The 23,332-nt window shown below is 38.0% G+C and overlaps 1 protein-coding gene across 2 annotated transcripts in view; it reads right to left on the bottom strand.

The window, feature by feature from the left end:
* PHEX (phosphate regulating endopeptidase X-linked) overlaps nucleotides 1–23,332 on the bottom strand; it is a 276,100-nt gene that overhangs the window by 48,138 nt on the left and 204,630 nt on the right. For both annotated transcript variants that reach the window (XM_072615274.1, XM_072615275.1), the window contains one exon: nucleotides 15,355–15,413. In XM_072615274.1, coding sequence (XP_072471375.1) covers nucleotides 15,355–15,413 — 59 coding nt within the window. The remainder of the gene's footprint in view (nucleotides 1–15,354; nucleotides 15,414–23,332) is intronic.

Genomic DNA, 23,332 nt, shown 5'->3' on the forward strand with positions numbered 1-23,332 from the left:
TTATGTTTTCTATATTTTTGTATGTTTTCGCTTTCTTTCCCGTGAAAATGTAAACCCATTGTAATTAGGGATCATTAGGTCAGCACAGTACCTTGCATAACATGTGGTATACAGTAAATGCTTAATAAATGCTTCTCAATGGATGCTATGCATTTAAAGGTACTGATAGTGATGATTGCTAACCCATTACAGGCACGGAGATGGAGTTCAGTTAGTAAGTATCTGTCGAAAAGGCTGGAATATAATGGAAATGGCTTTTTTTCTCCCATGCTATAGAGTGTAAGGGAAGGAAATGCATATTTTTATATTGAACTTACTATGTGCTTCTGGGAAAGCAAGAGAAAGAGAGAACTGTAGCGAGTATACATTTTTGCTTGTTTTTTGCTTCTTAATGAGAAGATCTTCCCCACCCATTAATGGGCCTGCTCATTAGAGGAAGCCTGATTAGGGGAGGCTCACACCTTTTGTTATTTTTCTAATGAGGCACTGGTTCTCAAGGGTGGTGATGCCCTCTGGCTCTGAAAAATGCATAAGTACTGTGAAGTGAGGTTTTAATTTGGGGCTTAGTGTTTTGGAAGAAGGTTTGTGTGCCAGATGAAACTCTGGGAAGCCACTAAGCAGCCTTCTGGTTTGGAAAACCCAGAGGTTGGTGTTTAACTCTCTGGTAACCATGTATGTCAGTCAGTTGAATCTGTCTGTTGATTTGTGATGTATGTGTTGCTTATGGTCAGGCAGCTGGAAGCCCTGTCTGATGACTGATCTTTATTTCTCTGTATTTTCTCTGAAGTTCAGGGTGCTGACTTTTTCACCTGAACTATGTGAATGATACATGTGCTTGATTAAAGTGAGTGTTGACTCCTCAAGAGCAGGCCCTCCTCTGCATGTCAGGGTGCTGGCTTTTACAGGAACCAAGACCCCATTTTGTGAAAACGCATTTCTTCACAAGCAAAACTATGAAACTGAATTCTGTACACATCATAACCAATCCTGGTCCCGGAGATGAAAGTTGACAAAATGTATTTCTCTCCCATAACTGAAGAGGTGAGGGACTATGGGTGTGGAATATTATATACATTATCACAGTTGGTTCATTTTGAACTGCTCTTTTTCTTTCCCAATCTTTGTTACAAGTGATGGTTTGATGGTTGGGTGGAAATATATTCAGAAATGAAAGTGAAGTGAATCATAAATAAAAGATATCAGAATAAGATATTTTCAACATGGTCAATAATACCATGTCAAAATTTTTTTGTTTAACTATGCATGTTTGCTACAAGTATTTATGTTCTTTTTCTGGATAAGGGAGAGGGAGGAGGAGGGGCAAAAAATAAACATTTGTTCATTGGTAAAAATTAAATTGAATTTAAAAATAAAATGTGTCATTAAGCATTAAAAAGGCATTTTGCAAAATCATTTTTGACACTGGTTCTCCCTATCTTTCCTGGGCTGGAATTTCTGTGCAGCAGCCAAAGGCTCCCACTACCAATCTGCTTGGAAGTTTTGGCCTGCTTGGTTCCTGACCTGGACTGGTTTACCCACCTTAGGTAGCCTGGTGGTCAGCTCCTTCGTTTTGGGGGAGGGGGAGGGAGGGTCATTATACTGGCATCCAACTTAGTTTAGAAACCTGACTGGTTTTAGCCTGACTGCAGCTCAGAAGTACTGAGCTCCAGGAATCTATCAGCTTCAGTCTCCTAGGTTTATCAATGATAATAGGAGTATACCACTGACAGACAAAACAAAATGATTCCTTTTCAAAAAAGAAAAGAAAATGTATTCCCACATACTGGAACACAAATGTTTATTTTTTAAAAATTTATTTTTCTATTTTATAAAAAATAGTGAATCTGGAATTCCCAGGTGTCAGCTAAGGCCACAGGCCAGTCATGAGGTAAGAAAAAGTATTTGTTTTTATAAAAATGACAAGTTTTTTGTCGGCAGTTCTTAAGTTTCACTCTTTGGCTTAGGGAAGCAAGCAAGGCTTTCAAATTCCCTTGCTAGCCCATTTGGTAAAGCTGTATGGTTTAGAGTTTTTATTATGGCTACTTTGTAACTGTTTTGTTAGAATGGTTTGAAGACCTGCAACTGGGGGATCCAACTGCATCTCAAGAGTGAACAGCCATCTGTGCAGAATCTTCCAAGCAGTGTGCTCAAATGGGTTGCACCTTCCAAGACTGGTTCGGACGAGTTTTATTAGTAGCTTATGCATATTTAAGATCTCCAGAAAGGCCCTTAAGTATTTCATTTAGATTGCTTGTGTGTGTGCGTGTGTGTGCGTGTGTGTGTGTGTGTGTGTGTGTGTGTGTGTGTGTGTGTGTGTGTGTGGGTGTGTGTGGGTGGGTGTTCATTGTTGAAGAAGACCATGCCATCAGAGAAATAATAACTTCCACTTGACTTTGTTTTGAGTGAGGGAGGGCTGTGCAGGCCACCAGCCTCACTTTTCCTCCAGAGCCATCTGAATCCAGTGACCAGATAACCATCAGGATGACAGGAGATGACCCAGAATGAGGTAATTGGGGTTAAGTGACTTGCCCAAGGTCATACAGCTAGTGAGTCTCAAGTGTCTGAGGTGAGATCTGAATTCAGGTCCTCCTGACTCCTCCACTGGTGCTCTAACCATTGCACCACCTAGCTGCCCCAGATTGCTTAATTAGTCTTCTAGTAAATAAACCTATTTTTCCTTTGGTTCAATCACTCCTTAATTTGAGCCCTTCCCATAAAACTTCTAAATTTTCACAGTGAATTTTATTGAATTATCAAATTTAGACCAATTTTGTCAGGACTAAATAGGATGTGTAGCACAGGTTACAATGTTATCCTAATTCATTTTTCTTTTTTTTTTTAAGCTAGGGATCACTAGGGGAATTCCAAGGGACCCACAGAGATGACAGAAGCAGAGAACCATGGAACTTCCAAGTCTGAAAGGCACTCTGAGGCCACTAAGTCCTAACCGTGACTGAACAAAAAATGCTCTACAACAAGCAGACAATCTAGCCCCCTCTAATAAAGGGAAAACCACTACCTCCCTAGGGAGCCCACTCTGCTTTGAGATAGATCTAATTATTAGAAAGTCACAAAGAACTTAAGTTTACTTTTTGATAACTACCATCTGTGGCTCTTTGGTGATGGATGCAGTATTACATGAAACTACCTCTACTCCCCTTTAACCTATTGTATACAGCCTCTCTCATCTCATATTCATAGTAATCTTGAATTTTCTTTCTTGGTGAAAAGGGTGTAATGTAGAACCGGGGAACCTGTGACCTCGAGGCCATATGTGGTGGTGTCATGAAATACAGAATAAGGATATAATAACGATCATGAAAATGATTATACTGCAACCTTGCATAATACTGTTGGCTTTTTCAGATCACAAGACAAGACATAGAGAGCTAGAACAGACCTTACAGATCATCAAGTCCTTTCCCTCCCTCAATTTTGCAGATGAGAAAACTGGGTCAAGGAAAAATTTAATGGTTTTCCCAAAGCCACACAGATATTTGGTAAAGGAGCTGGAAGTCAAACCCAGGTCATCTGATTCCAAACCCATCATTCTTTTCACTGCAGTTTGCCAAGGATAGGTAACCATAAGAGTATATTCACAAAGGTTAATTCATTAAATCCTCAAAATAGCCTAGCAAAGTCAGACAGGTCTTTTTAGCCTTGTTCTAAGGGAGCCCTTCAGACAAACTACTGCTGTCTTTTGAATCCAGATATAGTGCACATTAGCAACACAAGATTGTGGAAATATAATGGAGGGAGAAACCTAGGCAGATGTGTGATGCAAGCAGATGTATGATAAGGACAAGGTTAAAGGCTGAACTGTAATTTCATTAGTATAAAGAATTCTCAGATGAGGAGACTACATCTATCAAGGCAAGTCTGTCCCCTTCTCTGTGTGACCTTGGGCAAGTCACACAATCACTTAGATTCTTTAGATTCTTTAGTTTGATGATTTATAAGAAACAAATAAACTTATTTTCCCTTCACTTTGGCCACTACTTAACTTGAGCCCTCCTCACAAAGCTTCTAAACTGGCAGAGTAAATTTGACTGAAATCTAGAAGGTTTTAATAAAATCCCCAAGGTCACCTATCTACTTCAGAAGAGAGGGAGGATTTAAACCCGGGTTTTCCTATCTCCTAGCCTGGCTTCCTATCCACTACTCCATGCTGCCTAGGTGCATAACATGAGGGAAATTAGTTAACCTCTCTGAGCCTCAGTCACCCCACCTGAATAATAAAGGGATTGGGTTAGATGGCAGAGACATTGGGATTCAAATCCCATCCCTGCACTTAAGAGCTGTGTGACCATAGATAAATCATCTAACCTCTTTGAGTTTCCTTTTTCTCATCTGTAAAATGGAGATAATCATACTGTGATACTTAAAAAGTCTGACAGACATAGTTTCTGGGTAATAACCATTTATTAAGAATGTTCATTCATAGAGATGTATATTTGACCATCTCTCTTGAACCAAAGATCTCTCTCAGGGGTAGGCTCACAATTTATATGCTCTTGGAAGAGTAGGTATTCCTGAGGGTGGCAATCAATTCTGATTAGTTAACAATCAGTGAGAAAATCAATATTACAAGGAGAAGCTGGGCTATAGAAGTGAGGGTGTTGGGGCACACAACTTGGATCACCTAAATCTTGGTCAATGAGACTTATCAATACACATATCACCTGTATGACAGAAGGGAGAATTCACATTTTTCCAGACCTGAGTAAACACAATGAGCATGAATCTGTACTTAACTTAGACTTAATTTTACTATTTGTCATGTAGCTCTCTAGTCTGGGTAAATCTCTGAGAGCTTTCCCACATATGTTGATTTCTGGATGAGGAAGTCAAAAAGGGGGAAAACCTTGGCTCTGATTCAATAATAAGTTATTAATCCAAGAGATAAAAATCATCCCTCACAATAACAATAGTACCTACCTCACAGGGTTATTGTGAGGGTCAAATAAGATAATATATGGAAAGCGTTTTGACAACTTCAAGACATTATACAAATATCTATTATTATTGCATGTGTAAGGAGCAAGTGAGTGGTGCAACCTATTGCTGTATGTGACTCATAGGTGGACAGAATAGCCATCTCTAATCTCTTGTCCCCTGACCCTTCTCCAAGGGAAACTTTCGTTCCTGTCAGGAAGGTCACTCTGCTGTCCTCAGAGAGAGAGATATACCTATCTGCTCCTTGAATATTGTTAGTCTAAGGGATATGATTCATTTAGAGAAAAATTCTGACCTCTTTGTCATTTAGGGGGTGGAGAACACCCCAAACTCTATATCCAAGGCTTGACCCCTTTCCCACCAAAAACCGGTTCCACAATGAACATACAGAGTGATAACAAAGAAGTCCATTTATCCGTATTGTAGCAAAATCAAAATCAGAGAACTTACACATAAGAGAATAAACCAAAAATACAGAGTAAAAAACCTCTCTCATTGGGAGGGACACAACTGAGGTCAACCAAGAGAGAGAGTCTTGGATCTCACCCAAAGGGAAATACCCCAAAGTCTCTAGAGTAGCAAGTTATAGATAAGAGACATGATAGATACTGCCCTCTCCTCCCAGAGTCTTTTCAGCAACCTGAAATGGGATGGACCTTCTGCATTTTCTCTCTCCTAGAACAACATCTGAAGAAGATTGCCACTTGGAGAGTCACAAAAGGAAGTCCCTCCTCAAGAGTGCCCAAAGGGAGATTTTCTGAGAGCTGAAGTTCTCATCCCTCTTCATCTCCACTCTGTCCCTCATGTAAGTCAGGGCCTTCATTTCCACTGATAAGGAGTTTTCTTACCAATGGGCTTTGGGACACAAGTTACATATAGAAAGTCCTTTCCAATTTTATGATCATCAAGTGTTATTCCCAAAATTGTATTAGTTTGGTAGATGATATTCTCCATTCCATCAGAGAACAGAAGTTTCTGGAGGCATGGATTGCTTCAATCTTTCATTCCTTTTTTGTGTGTGAGAAGGAAGGCAATCAGGGTTAACTGATTTGCCCAGGGACACACAGCTAGTAAGTATCTGAGACTAGATTTGAACTCAGATCCTCAGGGCCAGTGCTATATCCATGTGCCACCTAGCTGCTCCTGTATCACTTTTTATCTTTGTATTCCAGCACCAAAGAGATTGTCCTGCACACCATAAGCACTTAATAAGTGCTTGCTGAATTGAATGCAGGGATCGTGGCTTCTTATTAGAACATCAAGTGATTTCAGGCATAACTCTCAATAATATGGAGACCTAAGGTGATGGAGACCTAAGGTAATGCAGTCCCTGTTAATTTGGTTTCCAATTAGTGGGCTCAGGGAGATCCCAAATTTTGACAATAAGGCCTGAGGCTTGCTGCCTCTCTCTTCAAAACACTTATTTCAAAACCTATTATTCTGTTAACAGAAAAAATCTACCTGTGACTATCCTGCATTAATTGTAAGGTTTTCAGCTAGCTTAGGCCTTGGCTTTGAAGAAAATGTGCCTCAAATTTGTTAGGCACCTTATCTTGTAAATAGTCAAATATCCTTGATTAAATTAAAGCAATCAACTGTTCTGTGAGCTTCAAGTAAGCTAATAGAATTACTCATTGAGCCCTTAGGGATGCTTGTTTTCAATGCATGGGTTTATTTGCTTATAATAATTCAGAATTTATTTCAGACATATTAAAATAGAAGCTAATTTTAGGGCAAGGTCTTTTGCAGATATGCATCCCATGCTGAATATATTAAATTATATAAATTTATACTAAAACTGTGGGTATACCAAAAAAGATGTTTTTTAATTAAAACAAAAAACAAGACACAAATGTGGTGAGTATAGACATCAATCTATTTCACAAAGACCTGTGGTTACTGTCTCTGTGAGAGATCCCTGGCTTGGGCCCTAAATTTCATCTGCCTTTTGAGCTCCGCATTGAGGAGAACAGCCCTTATGGGAAAGGAGTTCAAAGTCCCTGCTAGCAACACCATCAACAATTAACTAATTGCCAGTGTTGAGCAGTTAAATCCAAGATCTCCAAGAACATCGATGTCTCACAGGCTAACTTCCAGCCACTCGGTTTTACACATGGTCAGAATTTAATAAATGCTTTTTTATTCATTTATTAGTTCAACTCCAACCACTCAGGAGTGAAACCCAAAGGCACTATTCTCATTCAAATCAAAGTTTAGTAAGCAAATACCTTGAGTTCTCTTGGTTGCTAAGGAACTCAAGAAACGTAGGGTAAATGCCATGGTAAGCAGAGCTCTTCTCCTCTCCTTGCCAACCCATAAAGCTTCTTTCTAGTAGGATAATTAATCAAGAGAAATCCAAGTTCCAGATCAGGCCTTGCATCCCCGCATATATTGGATTTAAATCGATATGATGGCATGATTTAAATTTTCTTTACCACCATTGACTGTGCTATCTAGTTTGAAGGCTAAGAAAAATTCCCAGCTATCCCTACTGCAGAACAGAAGATTTAAAACTATAAGCAAAATCACAGGATTTGAGAAAGGTGATTCTTCGTGGACCCCTACTTTACTCCAATCAGTATTAATCAATTTGATATGATTCCATAGGGGTGTGATTATAAGTTCTGTATATCAGGTCCCAGACCTATAAGCTGCAGATTGTAAAATCATTTGCTTAATCAAAGGAAGTTAACTAGAAGCCCTCCACCTCTGGTTTTCCTTGTCATGGTGACCAAGCCCAGTGTGGCAGAAGTGACTCAACTACACAGGAAGTCCCCCAATTTATTTTTGTGCATCCAGACCATCCTCTCTTGTCCAACATGAGCAGGTGACCATCTTTTAACCATCTTATGGCCCACCTGGTCAGTGGAGATATTCTTTGCTTCACCCAACTTATTACCCTGTGGACAGATCATTTTTGCTTATGCATTATATGTCAACCAATGGTATTATTTTGTATTTAATATAGCCATTTCTGAATATCTAAATATGTAACCCTATAAAAATAGGGTCCTGGAAGGAGGGGGCATCTCAGATTGTGAGGAAGACCTGAGGTTCACTTTATTAGAGGGGACCATGGACCCTTAAATAAGGTGCCATTGACGCAGAGCTCTGTTACAGTCTCTCTTATTGTAGGTTGAATAATTTTTACCCCACAGGTTTCACAAGTCCAAATAAAAGCCAAAATTAAATGTAGTGCTTCAGAGTCTAAAAATGTAATACACACATTATCTCATTTAATCTCTCCAACACAACCCTGTAAAGTAGGTGCTAGTTTCAACTCCATCTCTCCCATATACACATACCCATTTCAGTTAAGGAAACTGAGGTTCAGAAAGATTCAAGGACAATGACTTGCCTAGGGTCTATCACAACGTTAATGAGTGTATGGGACAATATTTGAAGGAACCAAAGCCTTGTCCTCCAAATACAGAAAGCTATCCAAGAGGACATGCTGCCTCTCTGTAGCATGATGACAATGGAAGCTCCTGAGGAGCAGGGATTATAATAGCTTTTGTAGTAGGGGATACCATAGACCTAGCACAGAGCCTGGTACATAGCAGTTGCTTAAGAAATACTTGTTGATTGAATGACTGAGTAAAGACATATGTGTACTGGACCTGATACCATATTCTAGTTCTCTCACTACCTTCCTATGACTTTGGCCAAGTTACTTTGGATTATTAGATTCTATTAAGCTAATGTTTTGTATTTGCTTCACATTTCACAATTGACAACATGCTTCTACAAATGGTGTCTTATCTGATTGCAAAAACAACACTGTGAGGTAAGTACACAATATCCATTTTTTTTTAATGAGGAAACTGAGACTCAGAGCAGTCAAATGACTTGTCCAAGAAATAAAATAATACTCTATTAGGTGCCTACTCTGTTCCAAGAACTTTGCAAATATCATCATATTTCATCCTCACAACAACCCTGGGAGGTAGGTGATACTGTGAATCCCATTTTATAGTCAAGGAAATTGAAGCAGAGAAAGGTTACGTGACTGGCCCAGGGTCTCACAGCTAATAAATGTCTGAGGGCATGAACTAAGGTCTCCCTAAATCCAGGTCTAGGGCTCTATCCACCATACCACCCAGCCTCCTCAAGGCAATACACCTAGTAAACTGCTGTAGAATAAATATTCAACCTCAGATCTTCCAAATTCAAATGCAGTACTCTCTCTACTATTCTACAGTTTCTCTAATGTTTTCTCAAGACTCTTCTGAGAATAAAGTTAGACTTAACATACATCAAAAGAGGATAATGATAACTGGATATATATATATATATATACATATATATATATATATATAATGATGCTACTAAGTATAGCTACTTCTTAGATGTGTTACCCAATTAAACAGATGTCTATACACTGACAATAGGATCAGTCCATAATCGATAGGGACATTCACTTTGGGAAACGACCATCATTTCCTATCCCTCAATGAGGAAAATAAAGGGAGTAAGGGAGAGGGGAGCTAAGGGAAGTCACAAGGGACAGCCCCACCATTATTTTCAGGCAAGAATCTTAGCTAGGAAAGAAGGAAAGGAAAGAGGGGATATAGGCACCCAAAGGATTGCTCCTGCTCTTGTCTATGAATGCAGTTTACAATGAGAGCGAGCACCAGTCATTAGGAAAATAGGAACAGCTTGAATCGCTTAATTAAAACACTGCTCAAAACTGTTCACTCCAAAAACCATTCTGTCCATGAGGCTGTGGAAAGCCAATGGACTACTTGGAAACATCTTCTTTGGTAAACTTTTGATTAGCTCAGATCTTCCAAGGTAAGAGCATAGGGGGATTCTTATAGGAACTGACCCTCTCTAGGCAGCAGTGGACCCTGAAAGCTGAACCAAAGGCCACTGCCCTCACTGTTGTACATATTCCAAGCCCCAGAAGAGCAGTAAACACACACATTTCATAATGGCAGTTCTTACAAAAGTAGTGTTGTTGGTGGAAGTAAAAAAAGGTTAATTTGCACTTTTTTATTGCAAAAGCTAATTTCAACATAATTTTTAAAGGTTCCTTAAAATCTAAAATTTAATGAAATAGCTCCCCAAAGGTACCAACATTCTAGAACATACTTCTTCCCTGAAGCTACAATCATTCATTCCATCAACAAGTATTTATTATCAGTATAATCGAGTGAATTAGAGTTACTTCATTCACTTCACTCATGCTGTGCCTACTGGCAGACTGGCAGATTTTTTTTAATAGAGATATAATAATAACAAAAGCTCACATTAATATGGAACATTTAAAACTGGCAAAAACTTTTGGATACATTATCCAAAGTTTTGTCTTCACAACAACCCTGTGAGAGAAGCACTCTGATCTCCATTTTACTTAACCAGGCAGGATTAAGTGATTCAAGGACACATAGCTAGTAAGCATGTGAAATAGAATTTAAACCTGACTCTAAGCACAGTGTTCTAACCACCATCCTATTAGGTAACTAATTATTTTTCCAAACAGTTTTTGTCTATGGATACCAGGAATCTTGGGTTTCAAATAAATACTTAGGAAAAACAATTCCATGTAACTTGAATTTTGGAGGGTAAGGTTCTATTCAATACCATTTTTGCTGTATTGAATATGTATGTTAGAGCCATATCAAGTTAGAAGGCTGAAGTTCTGTTGTCTGTACCTTTGTAAAACTGGAGTAACAAATGGCACCTAAGAACTATGAAAGTTCAAAAGATCATTTCAATTAAATGAAATTATAAGGATTTTGTATGAACAAAATCAGTGCAACTGATTAAGAAGGGAAATTGTCAACTGATAGAAATTTTCCACATCAAATATGTCTGATAAAAGTCTAATGGCTACAATATATAAGAAACTAATGCAATGGTATAAGAAAAAGAGCCATTCCCCAGTGGACATGAACAAAAAGCTCTCAAAGAAGTGTATGTGATTAATAAGCAAATGAAATATTGCTCCAAATAACTGATAATAGGAGAAATACATTTTAAAACAACTCCGAGCTTTCAATCCCAATAATTATTCATATCTAGAAATTTGGCAAAGATGGCAAAAGACGACAGAGAGTTCAGAGAAAGACAGATGTGCTAACGTGCTCATGGTGAATTTGTGAACTGATCCAACCATTCTGTATAAGAATTTGAAATTACTTTTAAAAGAAAAATGTTGCTAAAATATCCATAATCTTGGACCGGTGACTTTACTCTTTAACATATACTGCCAAGGAGGTCAAAGGCAGAAAGGAAGGTCTTAAAATACACTGAAATTTTCATTCTTCAGAGGTTCATTTATGTTAGCAAGTAATTAGATATAGTTGGAAATAGCAAGAAATAAGAAATAGTTAAAAATAAATTATGGTATATGAATATTACTGTTCCATAAGAATATGAAGAATATAGAAAAGTATCAGAAAATTTAAATGAACTGATGAAGAGTGAAACAGAAAATCAATATATACCCAATAACTATTAACAATATAAATGGAAAATATTACAACAAAAACTCAGTGCTATGTGATGATAATGACCAAAAAGCCCCAGAAAAGTGATGAGTAAACTTTCCCCAACTCTCTCTCTGTCTCTCTTTGTCTCTCTCTCTCTCTCTCTCTCTCTCTCTCTCTCTCTCTCTCTCTCTCTCTCTCTCTCTCTCTCTCTCTCTCTCTCTCTCCCTCCCTCCCTCCATTGCAGACATGGGGTCTATCACTATGCAATTTTGCATGCATTATCACATTTACTTGATGTGTTAGTTTTGCTGAATTACTCTTTTCATTCTGTGTTCTTTGTTACAAGTGATAAATCACTGGATAGTATATTGGAGGAAGGGATGCATTTGGAAATGGAGGTAACATAAAAATAAAAGCCATCAACAAAAATTAAAATCGTAAAAGTAATCACTCTCCCCAGCTACTTTGCAACCTGCTGTGAAACTCCAATGTGATAATGTTAAGAAACTGCTCTGTAACCTGAAAAAAAAAAACAATTATTTTGTCAAAACTATAAAATAGACTTATTCCTTAAGAGTAGATTTGGCTATGCTAAAATATATGATCACAATATTCAGGAAATGTTTATTTCCAACCCAGGATAGCCCTCAAAGATCTTTCTGATAGCTTAGTATCCTTTCAGATGAGAAACTTTGCAGTTCATCATCAGAGTGGGGAGAAGTCAGAAAGCGAGTTTTATTCAAACAAAATCTCTTTTCGACTCATCATTCAAATTTCTTAAACATCCAGGACAAAGATAGAGGCAAATGCATAGAGGATGGAAGAAAACCCATTTCTCTGCCTGTCCCACCAGAAGTAAACTCTAAGAGACCATACAATAGAATCACCAAGAGCGTCATAAGGGACTTGCTTTGTTTAAAAATATGAGATCCTGAGAGATTCTCAGACATGCAGGGCAACCAAAAACAGTTATTTCCATCCCCATAGTGAATGACAACTGTCCATTCTATCTTAGGACAGATATCCTATAATCATTGATTCAGAGTTGGAAGGCACCTCGGAGGTCATCTTGGCCAACCTACTTAGGAAGGATGAGCAGTCACATCTTCAGTCACTTTGAGGATATAAAATCAAACAACCTTTTTATACGCGTTAACAAAGTAGCCAAGAAATAAATAATGATGACATTCAGAAAGACCTGCTTCTGCAGACACCTAACATCCTTCATAGCACAAATTTAATTTAAAAATCATTGTGCTCAACATGTACGCAACATCAATAATAAGGGAAAATATTTCTAATTATTAGCTTTGTTATGCATTGATTTAATTCTCTGTGTGAATAATTATTGATTTTTTTTCAGGAGGAGAAGCCTATGAATTCGACAATATGGGGAAGTTCCAGTATTAAAACTCTATCTATGTAACAGAGCAGCCTATTGTCTATAGCTTATAGTTTTAGAGAGTTTCCTGGGACACTAGGAAGCTAAGTGACTTGCTTATGATTATACAATCAATACCAATTAATCCATCAGAAAGCATTTATCAAAGGTCGGCAGGCACTATGCTAGTCACTGAGGGGAGAAAGAAAAAATGAAATATGCCCTGACCTCAAGAAACTTACCTGTACGTGTACAAGTATACTGTAAGCATATTTTTCAAATACATATATGTATATATAGTTATATGTATGTACACACAGAAATGTATGTATATATGTATGTATATACCAAGAATACATACAAAATATATGCAAGGTATTTATTTCCATATATGTGTGTATATATATATATATTATAATAGTATACATTTGTATGGACATATGTACGCACACACAAAACACATACAAAATAAAGACAAGGTATCTCTTTCTATATATGTATGTATTACATATAATAATAGGTACAAATTGGTGTGTATATATGTATACACAAAAAAAAAAAACACAAAATAAAGACAAGGTAATTCAAGGAGTAGGAATCAGCAAATGGGAGGATCAGAAAGAAGAGGTAGAATTTGAACATTGCTTCGAAGGAAACTCAAGATTCTAAGAAACCAAGGAAAAACAGGAGTGCATTTTAGGCAAAGGGAAAGGTCTGTGATGAAGTATAGACAAGAAGATGGAACGCTGCATGTGGGAAGCAGTAAGAAAGCCAGTTTGGCTGGTCTAAGGGCTCAGTGAAGGGGAATGATATGTAATAAAGCTGGAAATGTAGGTTAGATTTAGGTCATGAAGGGCTTTAAATGCCAAACAGAAGTTTGTATTTTATTCTAGTGCAAACATTTTTAATATTTTTTGTTTTCGTGGAGTCTGGTCTTCTGAAGGTACTTATGGATCTGCTCTCAGAATAATATTTTTAAATAATTGAAGAAAATTCTAAGTTTTAGTTAGAGGATAGTGAAAATAAGAACACAAATTTTTCTCATTCAGATTCATAGACTACCCCCCTGAAATTTATTAGGTTAAGAACCTCTGTCCTAGAATTTAAAGGATACTCACCCAGGTCTTACTGAATCTCCAGCCGGTCCTCTCTTCACTATTCCAGGCTAATATAATTGCATTACAAAATATAAAACTTAAATATATACTTTTTCATACTAGTAGCAGGATTATCCTCCTCATTTCCCATAGCGACACAGCCCCTAATTGTTTAGCAGTCCTGGGTATCGTGCTTATTTTTTTTTCTTATCAATTTCAGTAGGGATCTGTCTGCCAAAGACAAAAATTTCTAGTAGTACTACCTTACATTTGCATACAGCCTTGTAGTTTACAAAGAGCTTCCACCTCTCATTAAACATTCGCTCAAATGAGATTTTGCGAAATGGTTTGCAAATCTTAAAACGTTATTTAAACATTAATTGCCATTATTCTTATTACTCCGTATTATCTCCTTTGGTCCTAACAACAATCCTATAAAATTGTAGTATTATCATCATTCCCATTTGACAGATGCATTAAGAAATTTGGGTTTCAAGAGGTTTAAATGAGTTGACCAAGGTGACCGCTACAAGTCAGGATCCGAGCCAAGGTCTTTCGAAGCTAAATAGAGCCCACTCATTTTAATATATCAGGTGTTCTTAACTTTTTGTGTATGTCTTGGACCTCTTTGGCAGTCAGGTGAAACTCATGAACTTTTTGTTATAATACAGTTTTTACATGAATAAAATAAAACACATGAGATGACAAAAGAAATCAATTATATTGAAATAGGTACACCAAAGCACTTTAAAAATCAAGTTTTCAAACCCCAGCTTATGAACTTCACTAGGGCCTCACATAACACAGAAACATGAAAAAAAAGTAGCAGATTTCTCTCACTATTTCACGATTAATTTTTTGTTATAGATTTTGAGATTTTAATAGATTTAAAATAACCGCTCATTTTAAATGTAAAAGAAGTGAGTAGACAGTTAAAATTAAAGTGAAGTAAACAGAAGCAGTAGAACAATTTAACAGATGACAGCAATATTGTAAAGATAATCAACTGTGAAAGACTTAGTAACTGATCGATAAAATGATCCGCCTCGTTTCTAAAGGACTCATGATGAAAAAAATACCGTTGACCTCCAGATAAAGAACTGATAGGTGTGAAGATTAAAGAATATTTTTCCCTTTTTCTTTTTGTTCAAAATTCAGTTAATATGTAACTATGTTTTTTGGAACTAAAAATAAACTTTTTTTAAAAAAATTAAGCTAAAATTAAGCTTATTTCTATGATATCATTTTCTTCGAGATTTTTGTGCATGTGTTGGTGTTCAAGAGGTCATCAAACGCAGGAAATGGCCTTTGATGTAAGCTGAAAGAGTGAGACAAATATGTGACCACAGGGCGCAACTTACTTCCCACCATATCTGTTCATTTCCTTGAACAACATGCTGCAAAAATGTGTGATTATGAGAGACACATTTCAGTGCTGTTGCTTTCCAAATAAATAACAGAGAGCCAAGGAGTCAATACTTACTAATCTGGTTGGTAGATGCACTATAAAAGGCATTGACTGTGGTCGGATTGGTGAACCACCTGGAGAGACAGAAAGAAATATAACCACCAACAACTGTCATTTGATAGGCAAGTACCAAGAACACAATGCAAATGTTGAACTTGAAAGGTTGTTCAATAAAAAAACGAGATTAATGGTCATGTGGTACATCAGAGTAGTCACATCAGTTCAATGTTGCTCACTTTGTGGTGATCACTGAATGATTATCGTTCCAAGTTGTATGTAATTCAACTATATTAAACAGTTTCCAAAAGGAGGAGAGTAGGTTTATTGAGTTTTAATCATTTCTAAATGAAGTTGGTGTTACTGCTTTTGAAAGGGAATAAGTAAACAGCTCTAGAATTTGAAGTGGTCTCTTCACAGATAAGAACAAGGAAATACTGTGGCTTCCTGGATGTGCCAGGTAGAGTAGGCAAGTCTCTCTAGCAGGATAACAGGCTTGGGTGTCCAAAAATTCTTCACTTCTAATCTGTTGGTTAGAAGTCTTTGAGGTTTGGGTAAGAACAATTAGGTTGATTTGCAGAGGAATACGGCACCGACACTTTTCTGTCTACTGGGTCCAAACATGCTCATGTGTCCCCCCAATGGAAGAAACCCTCACTTGATCTTTCCATCCTTTCTAACTATAATCCTATATACCCCTTATAGCTAAGCTTCAAAAGGTACCTCCATTTTCTCTCCTCTCACTCTCTTCTCAACCTTTTACAATTTGGCTGCTGACCTTATCATGCCACCAAAATTGCTCTCTCCTAAGTTACTCATGATCTCTTACCTGCCAAATACAATGGTGTTTACACAATCCTCATTCTCCTGGATCTCTCTGAAGCCTTTTCACATTGTTGATAACTCTCTCTGATGGTTCAGAGTCAGTGTAAATAGCAATTGGTTCTGTTTTGGCCAGAAACTCTGAGGGTCTTCCCCTGCTAAATTGATTTTTTTTGGTAGGGGGGACTAGGTAAAATAGGCCATTCTTTACCTCATTTCTTACCTAGCCTTAATCACTGAATGGGCATTGCCTCAGACAAACTAAGACCTGGGAAAGAACTTAGCTTAAAGAGGCCAGGGTCTCCCACTGTATCCAGAGTCATCTCCAGTCTTGATTCATGTCTTGCCACTGGACCCAGATGGCTCCAGAGAAGACAGTGAGGCTGGTGACTTTGCACAGTCCTGCCTCATTGAAGTCCAATTCCCTTGCAAATCTTGACTTCACCTTCCTGATATCATGGTCCTCTAGGACAAACAACCACAACTCTCTCTTCCTTAATACTCTTTTCTCTCTAAGCTTCTGGGACACCCCTTCTCCTCATCCTCCTTTCTATCTGACTGCTCCTTCTCTGTCCATTTTCCTGGATCCTCTTCCAGATCATGCCCTCTAATCATGTGTCCTTCAGAGTTCTGTCCTGGTCCATCTTCTCTGCTGCATCTATACCACTTTACTTGGTGAGTTCATCAGCTCCCATAGATTTAGTTATAATGTCTATGCTAATGATGCTCAGATCTACCTTTCCTGGTCCAATCTCTCTGCTGACTTCCAAACTCATGTATCCAACTGCCTTTCAGATATCTTAAATTGAATGCCAAGTAGACATCTTAAAGTCAAATTGTGCAAAGTAGAATTCACTATCTTCTCCCCTAAATCCTTCCCCTTACCTTCCCTATTATTGTAAAGGGCAACACATCCTCCCAGTCCCTAGGTGTCAGCCTGGACTCTTATCATCTCTCCCTCTCTCTCTCCCTCTCTCTCTCTCTCTCTCTCTCTCTCTCTCTCTCTCTCTCTCTCTCTCTCACACACACACACACACACACACACACACACACACACACACACACACTGCCCCCTCATATCCTGTGGATTTACCCTTTGCAATATCTCTCAGATATGTCCCTACTTCTCCCCTCTGACACTGCTCCATTATAGTGCAGGCCCTCATCACCTCACACTTGGATTACTGTAATAATTTGCTGATGGTCTACCTGTCTCAACTCTCCCCCCCATTCCAATACGTTCTCCATTCATCTACTAAAGTGATCATGTCATTCCCCACTTAACAAACTCCAGTGACTTTCTATTGCTTCCACAATCAAATACAAAATATTCTGACATTCAGAGCCCTTCATCCCCTTGCCCCCTTCTACCTTTCCAGTCTTCTTATACCTTACTCCCTTTTATATATTCTTTGATCCAGTGACACTGGTCTCCTTTCTGTTCCATAAACAAAATACTGTATCTCTTGGTTCTGGGCATTTGCTCTAGATGTCCTCCAGATCTGGAATACTCTCCATCTTCCACTTAATGAGTTTCCTGACTTCCCAACTAAAACATTGCCTTCTGCAGGAAGCCTTGAAGATCTCTTCATTCTAGTGGCTTCCCTCTGTTATTTCATATTTACCCTGAATATAGCTTCCTTAGTATATACTTGTTTGTATGTTACTTCCTCCAGTAGATTATAAACTCCTTTAAGACACAGATTAACTTTTGCTTCTTTTTATATGCCCAGGATTTAGCACGGGGCCTGGCACATTAAAAGTGCTTAAAAATGTTTATTGATCGATTGATTGCTGAACTGCTTTGCATACACTACTGAAGAATTAAATTATTAAAATTTTTTGCTGCTATTATTTAAGATTTCTTACCACTGTCAAAAACAACCAGTCAAATCATTATTGGTTACACTCCTCAAAAACAGGCCTGGTTTCTAACTTCTTTCAGTGCCAGTCACTCTAAATCTTCCACAGGACCATGGGGTCATTGTACCATCTATGTATGCCCTGTCTCCTATCAGCCTGAAATTAGAAGATATTTTGGGTAAAGGCCAGTTTAGGAAATCAGACCACTGCTTCTGACCCCAAGACTGCTTTGCCCAGCTCCTATGTCTGCTGTCAGAATGACATTTCCTTCTCAAGTCAATCACAGATCACAAGTCTTTCTCAGCTGTCACCTGAAATGACACCAGCTTCTCTATCAGCGACTAGTAAATATTTCCACCAAACTGGGATTAGACCTGAATTAAATTCATTGCTTTCAACCTGAGTTCTCTGGATGGCTTATTTTTCCTGAGAAAACTAATTGAAATTCTCAGTGATCTGGTTCTTCCTTGTACAGTAGAAAAAAGGAATGAGAACCGGGGTTTAAATCCAGCCTCTAACATTTCCCTTACATTACGTCAACTTCCACAGCCGTAAAATGAGATCCTTGGATTAGATCGCCAGTGGGATCCCTTCCAGTTCTACATTTACCATCTCTTGGACTTTAGTTACAATCTATTTCATCAGCTGGAGCTACCAGGAGGATTTTAAAAACACTGCATATAAGGTAAAGCACAAGGAACAGGAGAAAGTCAGGTTGTTAGAGGACAGCCCAATTCAAGTTTCCACTCTGTGAGTACAGGTTTAATGCTGGGATGAAAGGAGATACTCTTGGGTCATTGAACAGTTGACAAAGGAAGGTTTGTTTAGCACTAACATAGAAAAGATGTTCAACAAGGATACAATATCACTTAGCTCAATAGACACGGCTTGCCTCTTCTTCCGCAGGGTCATCAGGGCACACACTGTGCTGAACTCCATCATCTTGGAACCCTCACCAAGTCTGAATGGCAGTGACTCTGCATGAGTATACCACAATGCCTAGACAATGCCTTTGGATGTCCTGAGATGACAAGGAAGCCATGTCAATATGACCAGAGGCAGCTAGGAAGCTGCTGGTCAAGAGAGGTGGAAGTTTCAGTCTTGCTCTATACCCAGGCCAGTGAAGCCCTGACTTTGTTGACTTTTAGGGGAAAACTAGCTTAACCTAAAGCGAGGAAGAATGATTCCAAATAGTGGTTCTTTACAGGCAGCTTGGCTTCCCTAACCTTACATTTGAAGATAAGCTTGAATCACAACATGAACAATGACTTAATCTACTCACATAATTCTACCCTCTCTGCCATTATCACCATCCCAACGTTTGCAGGACATATAACTAGAATAATAGAGGATTATTTAGATATATTCTAAACTGCTGGAACATATAAATAAAGGCTCACCAGAAAATCCGGACCTCCTGCAACTAGAAATCAAATTTCTCCCTTGGTGGAGATTCTGTTTCTTTATTGATCCTTAAGAGTGAGTATTTCTATCTTTTTTCAGTTTGGGAGTTGAAAGAAACCTAGGCTATGCATGAACCAATCCTGCTACTTATCAGCATGAGAGAGTTGACCAGCACTATTTTTGGCCTAGCCAGTTCATGCCTAGATAAGCAATTCAATGCCCTCCACACCCCTACTCCTGAGGGATCATCATATTGATTCTGAACTTTGTGTGGATCTACATAGCCCACTGTAGCTCAGAACTCCTGAGCTCAAGAGATTCACCAGGCTTAACCTCTCTGATAACTGAGATAACAGGAGTATACTACTATGCCTAGTCAAAGGTTTATTTAAAGAGCAATTGAGAAAACTGGTGAACAGTGGCTCATCCTTGTTCTTTTATTTTTAGCAAACATTCTAATTCTTTTATTTTAACTACCCATAGTATCTACTACCATAGAAGCATATGATTATATTCCATTTGTCACCTTACTATGGAGTGTATTGTATACATGGAAATATGTCTCATCTTCCTACCCAAAAACTGTCACTTCTTTCAAAGCAGAATATTATTTCCCATAGTACATAGTACAGAGCCAGGCAAACATAAGGAAATAAAATGAATCGTCAACTAAATCACACTTATTTCCTTTCTAAGACATTTAAAGGCAAAAAGAAAACTAGGAGGTGAAGATGATATGGGGGGGTGAGAATATAAAATTTGAAAAGTCTCACTAAAGAAACACTAGTTTTACTACAAAAATGGTATGTGATAGTTTCATTGTTTAAAAACTAGTCAATATTTTCATTTTTTCCTATATTTTACATCAATATTTGGACTAGTTAGACTACATGTGAATGAAATAAAGCATGTCTAAGTTCTATGACTCAATTATTAACTCATGTCATAATGTGAAATTTCCTACACTGATGAAATCACAAGTATGGACCCAAAAGAATTGAGGCTGAGGAAATGTCACTGAATTTGCAGTGAGGAAAAATGGATGAGTCCCCACTCTGACACTGTGTGATTAAGTTAAGTCACTTATGCATGTGAGCTCAGTTTCCTCATCTTCAAAATGAAGGGCAAGGATACTTATACTACTTAACTTCATAAAATTGTAGGAAAAGCTTTTATATGACTTAAAGCAATATATATATGTATATACATGTATATGAACTATTATTATCTACCCATTTCATAAGACTGTTATGAAGAAAACTCTTAGTAAACCTTCCAGATATGTACATATCAAGGTTATGATCAAGGTGTGCTGATCAGCGTTTAATAAGCAGCTCTGTGGAGCAAAACACATGCGTTATGTTTAACCTGCATCATTAAAACTTTTTCCCTCATTTTCTTAAGTCTAGAGTCCACTAAACCATCAGCCTAACGATAAGTCTGGACCCGATTTGTTTTGTTTGTTCATTTCTAGGGTGTAAATGTTCATGATGGACATTTCATAAGCCTCTTAGGATTCAGGTCCAGCATTTCTCTTTTATGATCATTCTCACCTTCCTCAAAGAGTTACCATGATATCAGTACAGTACAGTGGAAAGAGTGCTGGATTTAAATCAGATGACTTAAATTGATCTATTTACTATTTTGGTGATACTTTTGAGTAAGTCACTTAATATCTCTGGGTCTCATCTGAGAAATGAGAGATTTAGATGAGATGACCTCTGAGGTTCTTTCCATCTCTAATCTATTATTATCTTTTGAAATGAGACAAGGATAAGAGTGGCGCCTCTGATTTCATTCTAATAGGAAGTTCCCCAAAGAAGAAACCCCCCACTACGAACAGAGGAGCACCTCCTCTGCAATTTATAATCTTCAAGAGTTACCTAGAAGCACTGAGTGTGACTTGCCTGGGGTCACAAAGCCTGGATGTGTCAGGAGTGGGACATGTACCCTGGTCCTCTTGTCTCCATGACCAGTTCTATCCACCACGCCATGCTGCCTCGTATATGAAATTAGATAATTAATGTAAAGTACCTTACGTAACTCCTCAGCAAAAAGGCTAATGAGAAGGATAGTTATTTCCAGCTGGAAGGAGGGATTCAAGATGATTGGAGGCAAAAGCTGCCACATTTAGGAAGAGGAAGAAACCCAAGGGACTTGTGGAAGCCCCTGCTGACTGGGAATGGATGAAGGAGGGGATGTGCATTAGCCAATTGCAAGTGAAAACTGATGCTACCCCAAACTGAAGATAATCATGAGATGTTAAAGTCTTATTTGAGAGAAGGAATCTGGATAGAATTTGCTGCTTTCTCTCACTCTCTGCTAGTGAGACCTGGTAAAAGGATGCCTTCTTCACTTCCTTTCCCTCCCCTACCTCAATCATTGCCTGGTAAAAGGGCATCACTTACCCTTGGAAGTTTCCTAATCTCTAAGCTTTGTTTATATGCTGTATGTATTTTTATAGTGTGTTTTGTGTCTAGATAAAGATAAGTTGAGTTTTCTTGCATGGTGAGCAATTGTTTACTATACAGGAACAATGGGGAAGGATATAGAAACGCATGAACCTACTGCCCTAGACTTAGCCTTGAACCTATATTGAAGTGCCCACCCTGCAGGTGTGAAAATAACAATGAAGGGCTTCATTTTAAAACTGTAGCTTTACATAAATGCAAACAGCTTTTATTATTGATCCTAAAATATTTTCTGACCAATATGCCAGCAACAAATACATTATAAGCTGTATTTTTCATATATTATGTGAGAGAATATAATACTAAGTAAGTGAAAGCTCAAGAAAATGAAAAAATTCTTTCAAATGGGGATTTAATCTATTTGTAGCCATATTTTAAAGAGTAAAGGAAGCAAGTCCAAGAGCATTTTGTTATAGTAGAAATGAGAATGAGTTAATAGGGAAACTGCTTTAAAGTAATTGCAGAAAAAGGAAATGATGGGATGAGGGAGAGAAATTCTATTCTGACATACTGAGCAATGGGGTAAATCCTTTATTTTTAAGCCTGCTGATAATGTGGCAATTTAGAAGATGGGGCCCTAAATGTGTATCTTTCAGGAATAACCTGCCAATTAATTTCATTCTTGCTGACATTTTCCATCGTGTGAGGGACCTCTTCAATGCACATTAGTGCAGCTAAAATGGATTCCAGGAGAATGAAAGATAAAGGATGTTTATCTTCCATGGCCACAAAGAAGCAAAATGTTATTTCAGTGCTTTACAAGCAGTCATGTTGGGTTAAAGGGTATATAGAATCATGATCTACTGTTCAAAGTAAACAGCTATAGAGGAGATACTTCAGAATCATCCCCACTCAATTAACTCATGCATTTTCAAAGCCCTGAGATGACTGTTAAAGTCAATGGGCATCATAAAGCTAAAATCCCATGCAGTGCCTCCAAAAAGGTACCAGTTAGCAATATCCAGAAAAAACTTTGCAGTGTTATCTGGTTACTGTGCAGAGAAAGTCCCCAACAACTTAATGGCACTTTCACTGGATGTGCTATCTCTAAGACAACAGAAAATAGCCACATCACTGTGGATCTCTAAAATACAGAACCTTCCAGAACAAAATGTTCTTGTTTATAAAAGCAATCTACCTGAGACCATGGTCAAGCCAGTGTTTATCCCATTTTGCAGATCAGTAACCTAAAGCATATCAAGCAATTTGATTACAACCATATTGGAAGGAGTCAAGCTCAGGTTAATTTCCTTTGGTTCTTAGCTTTGTAGTTTTTTGAAGAAACACAATCAGAAGAATATTGTTAAAAATAATCATCACTACCCAATAATTCCATTGTGGGAAAAATGCTCTGAAAGTGCTATCAAGAATGAAAAAAAGGGACAGCTAGTGAACAAAACACCAGACCTGAGTACAAATATGACCTCAGACCCTTG

This window comes from Notamacropus eugenii, chromosome 5 (genome assembly GCF_028372415.1).
Source record: "Notamacropus eugenii isolate mMacEug1 chromosome 5, mMacEug1.pri_v2, whole genome shotgun sequence".
Taxonomy (NCBI): domain Eukaryota; kingdom Metazoa; phylum Chordata; class Mammalia; order Diprotodontia; family Macropodidae; genus Notamacropus; species Notamacropus eugenii.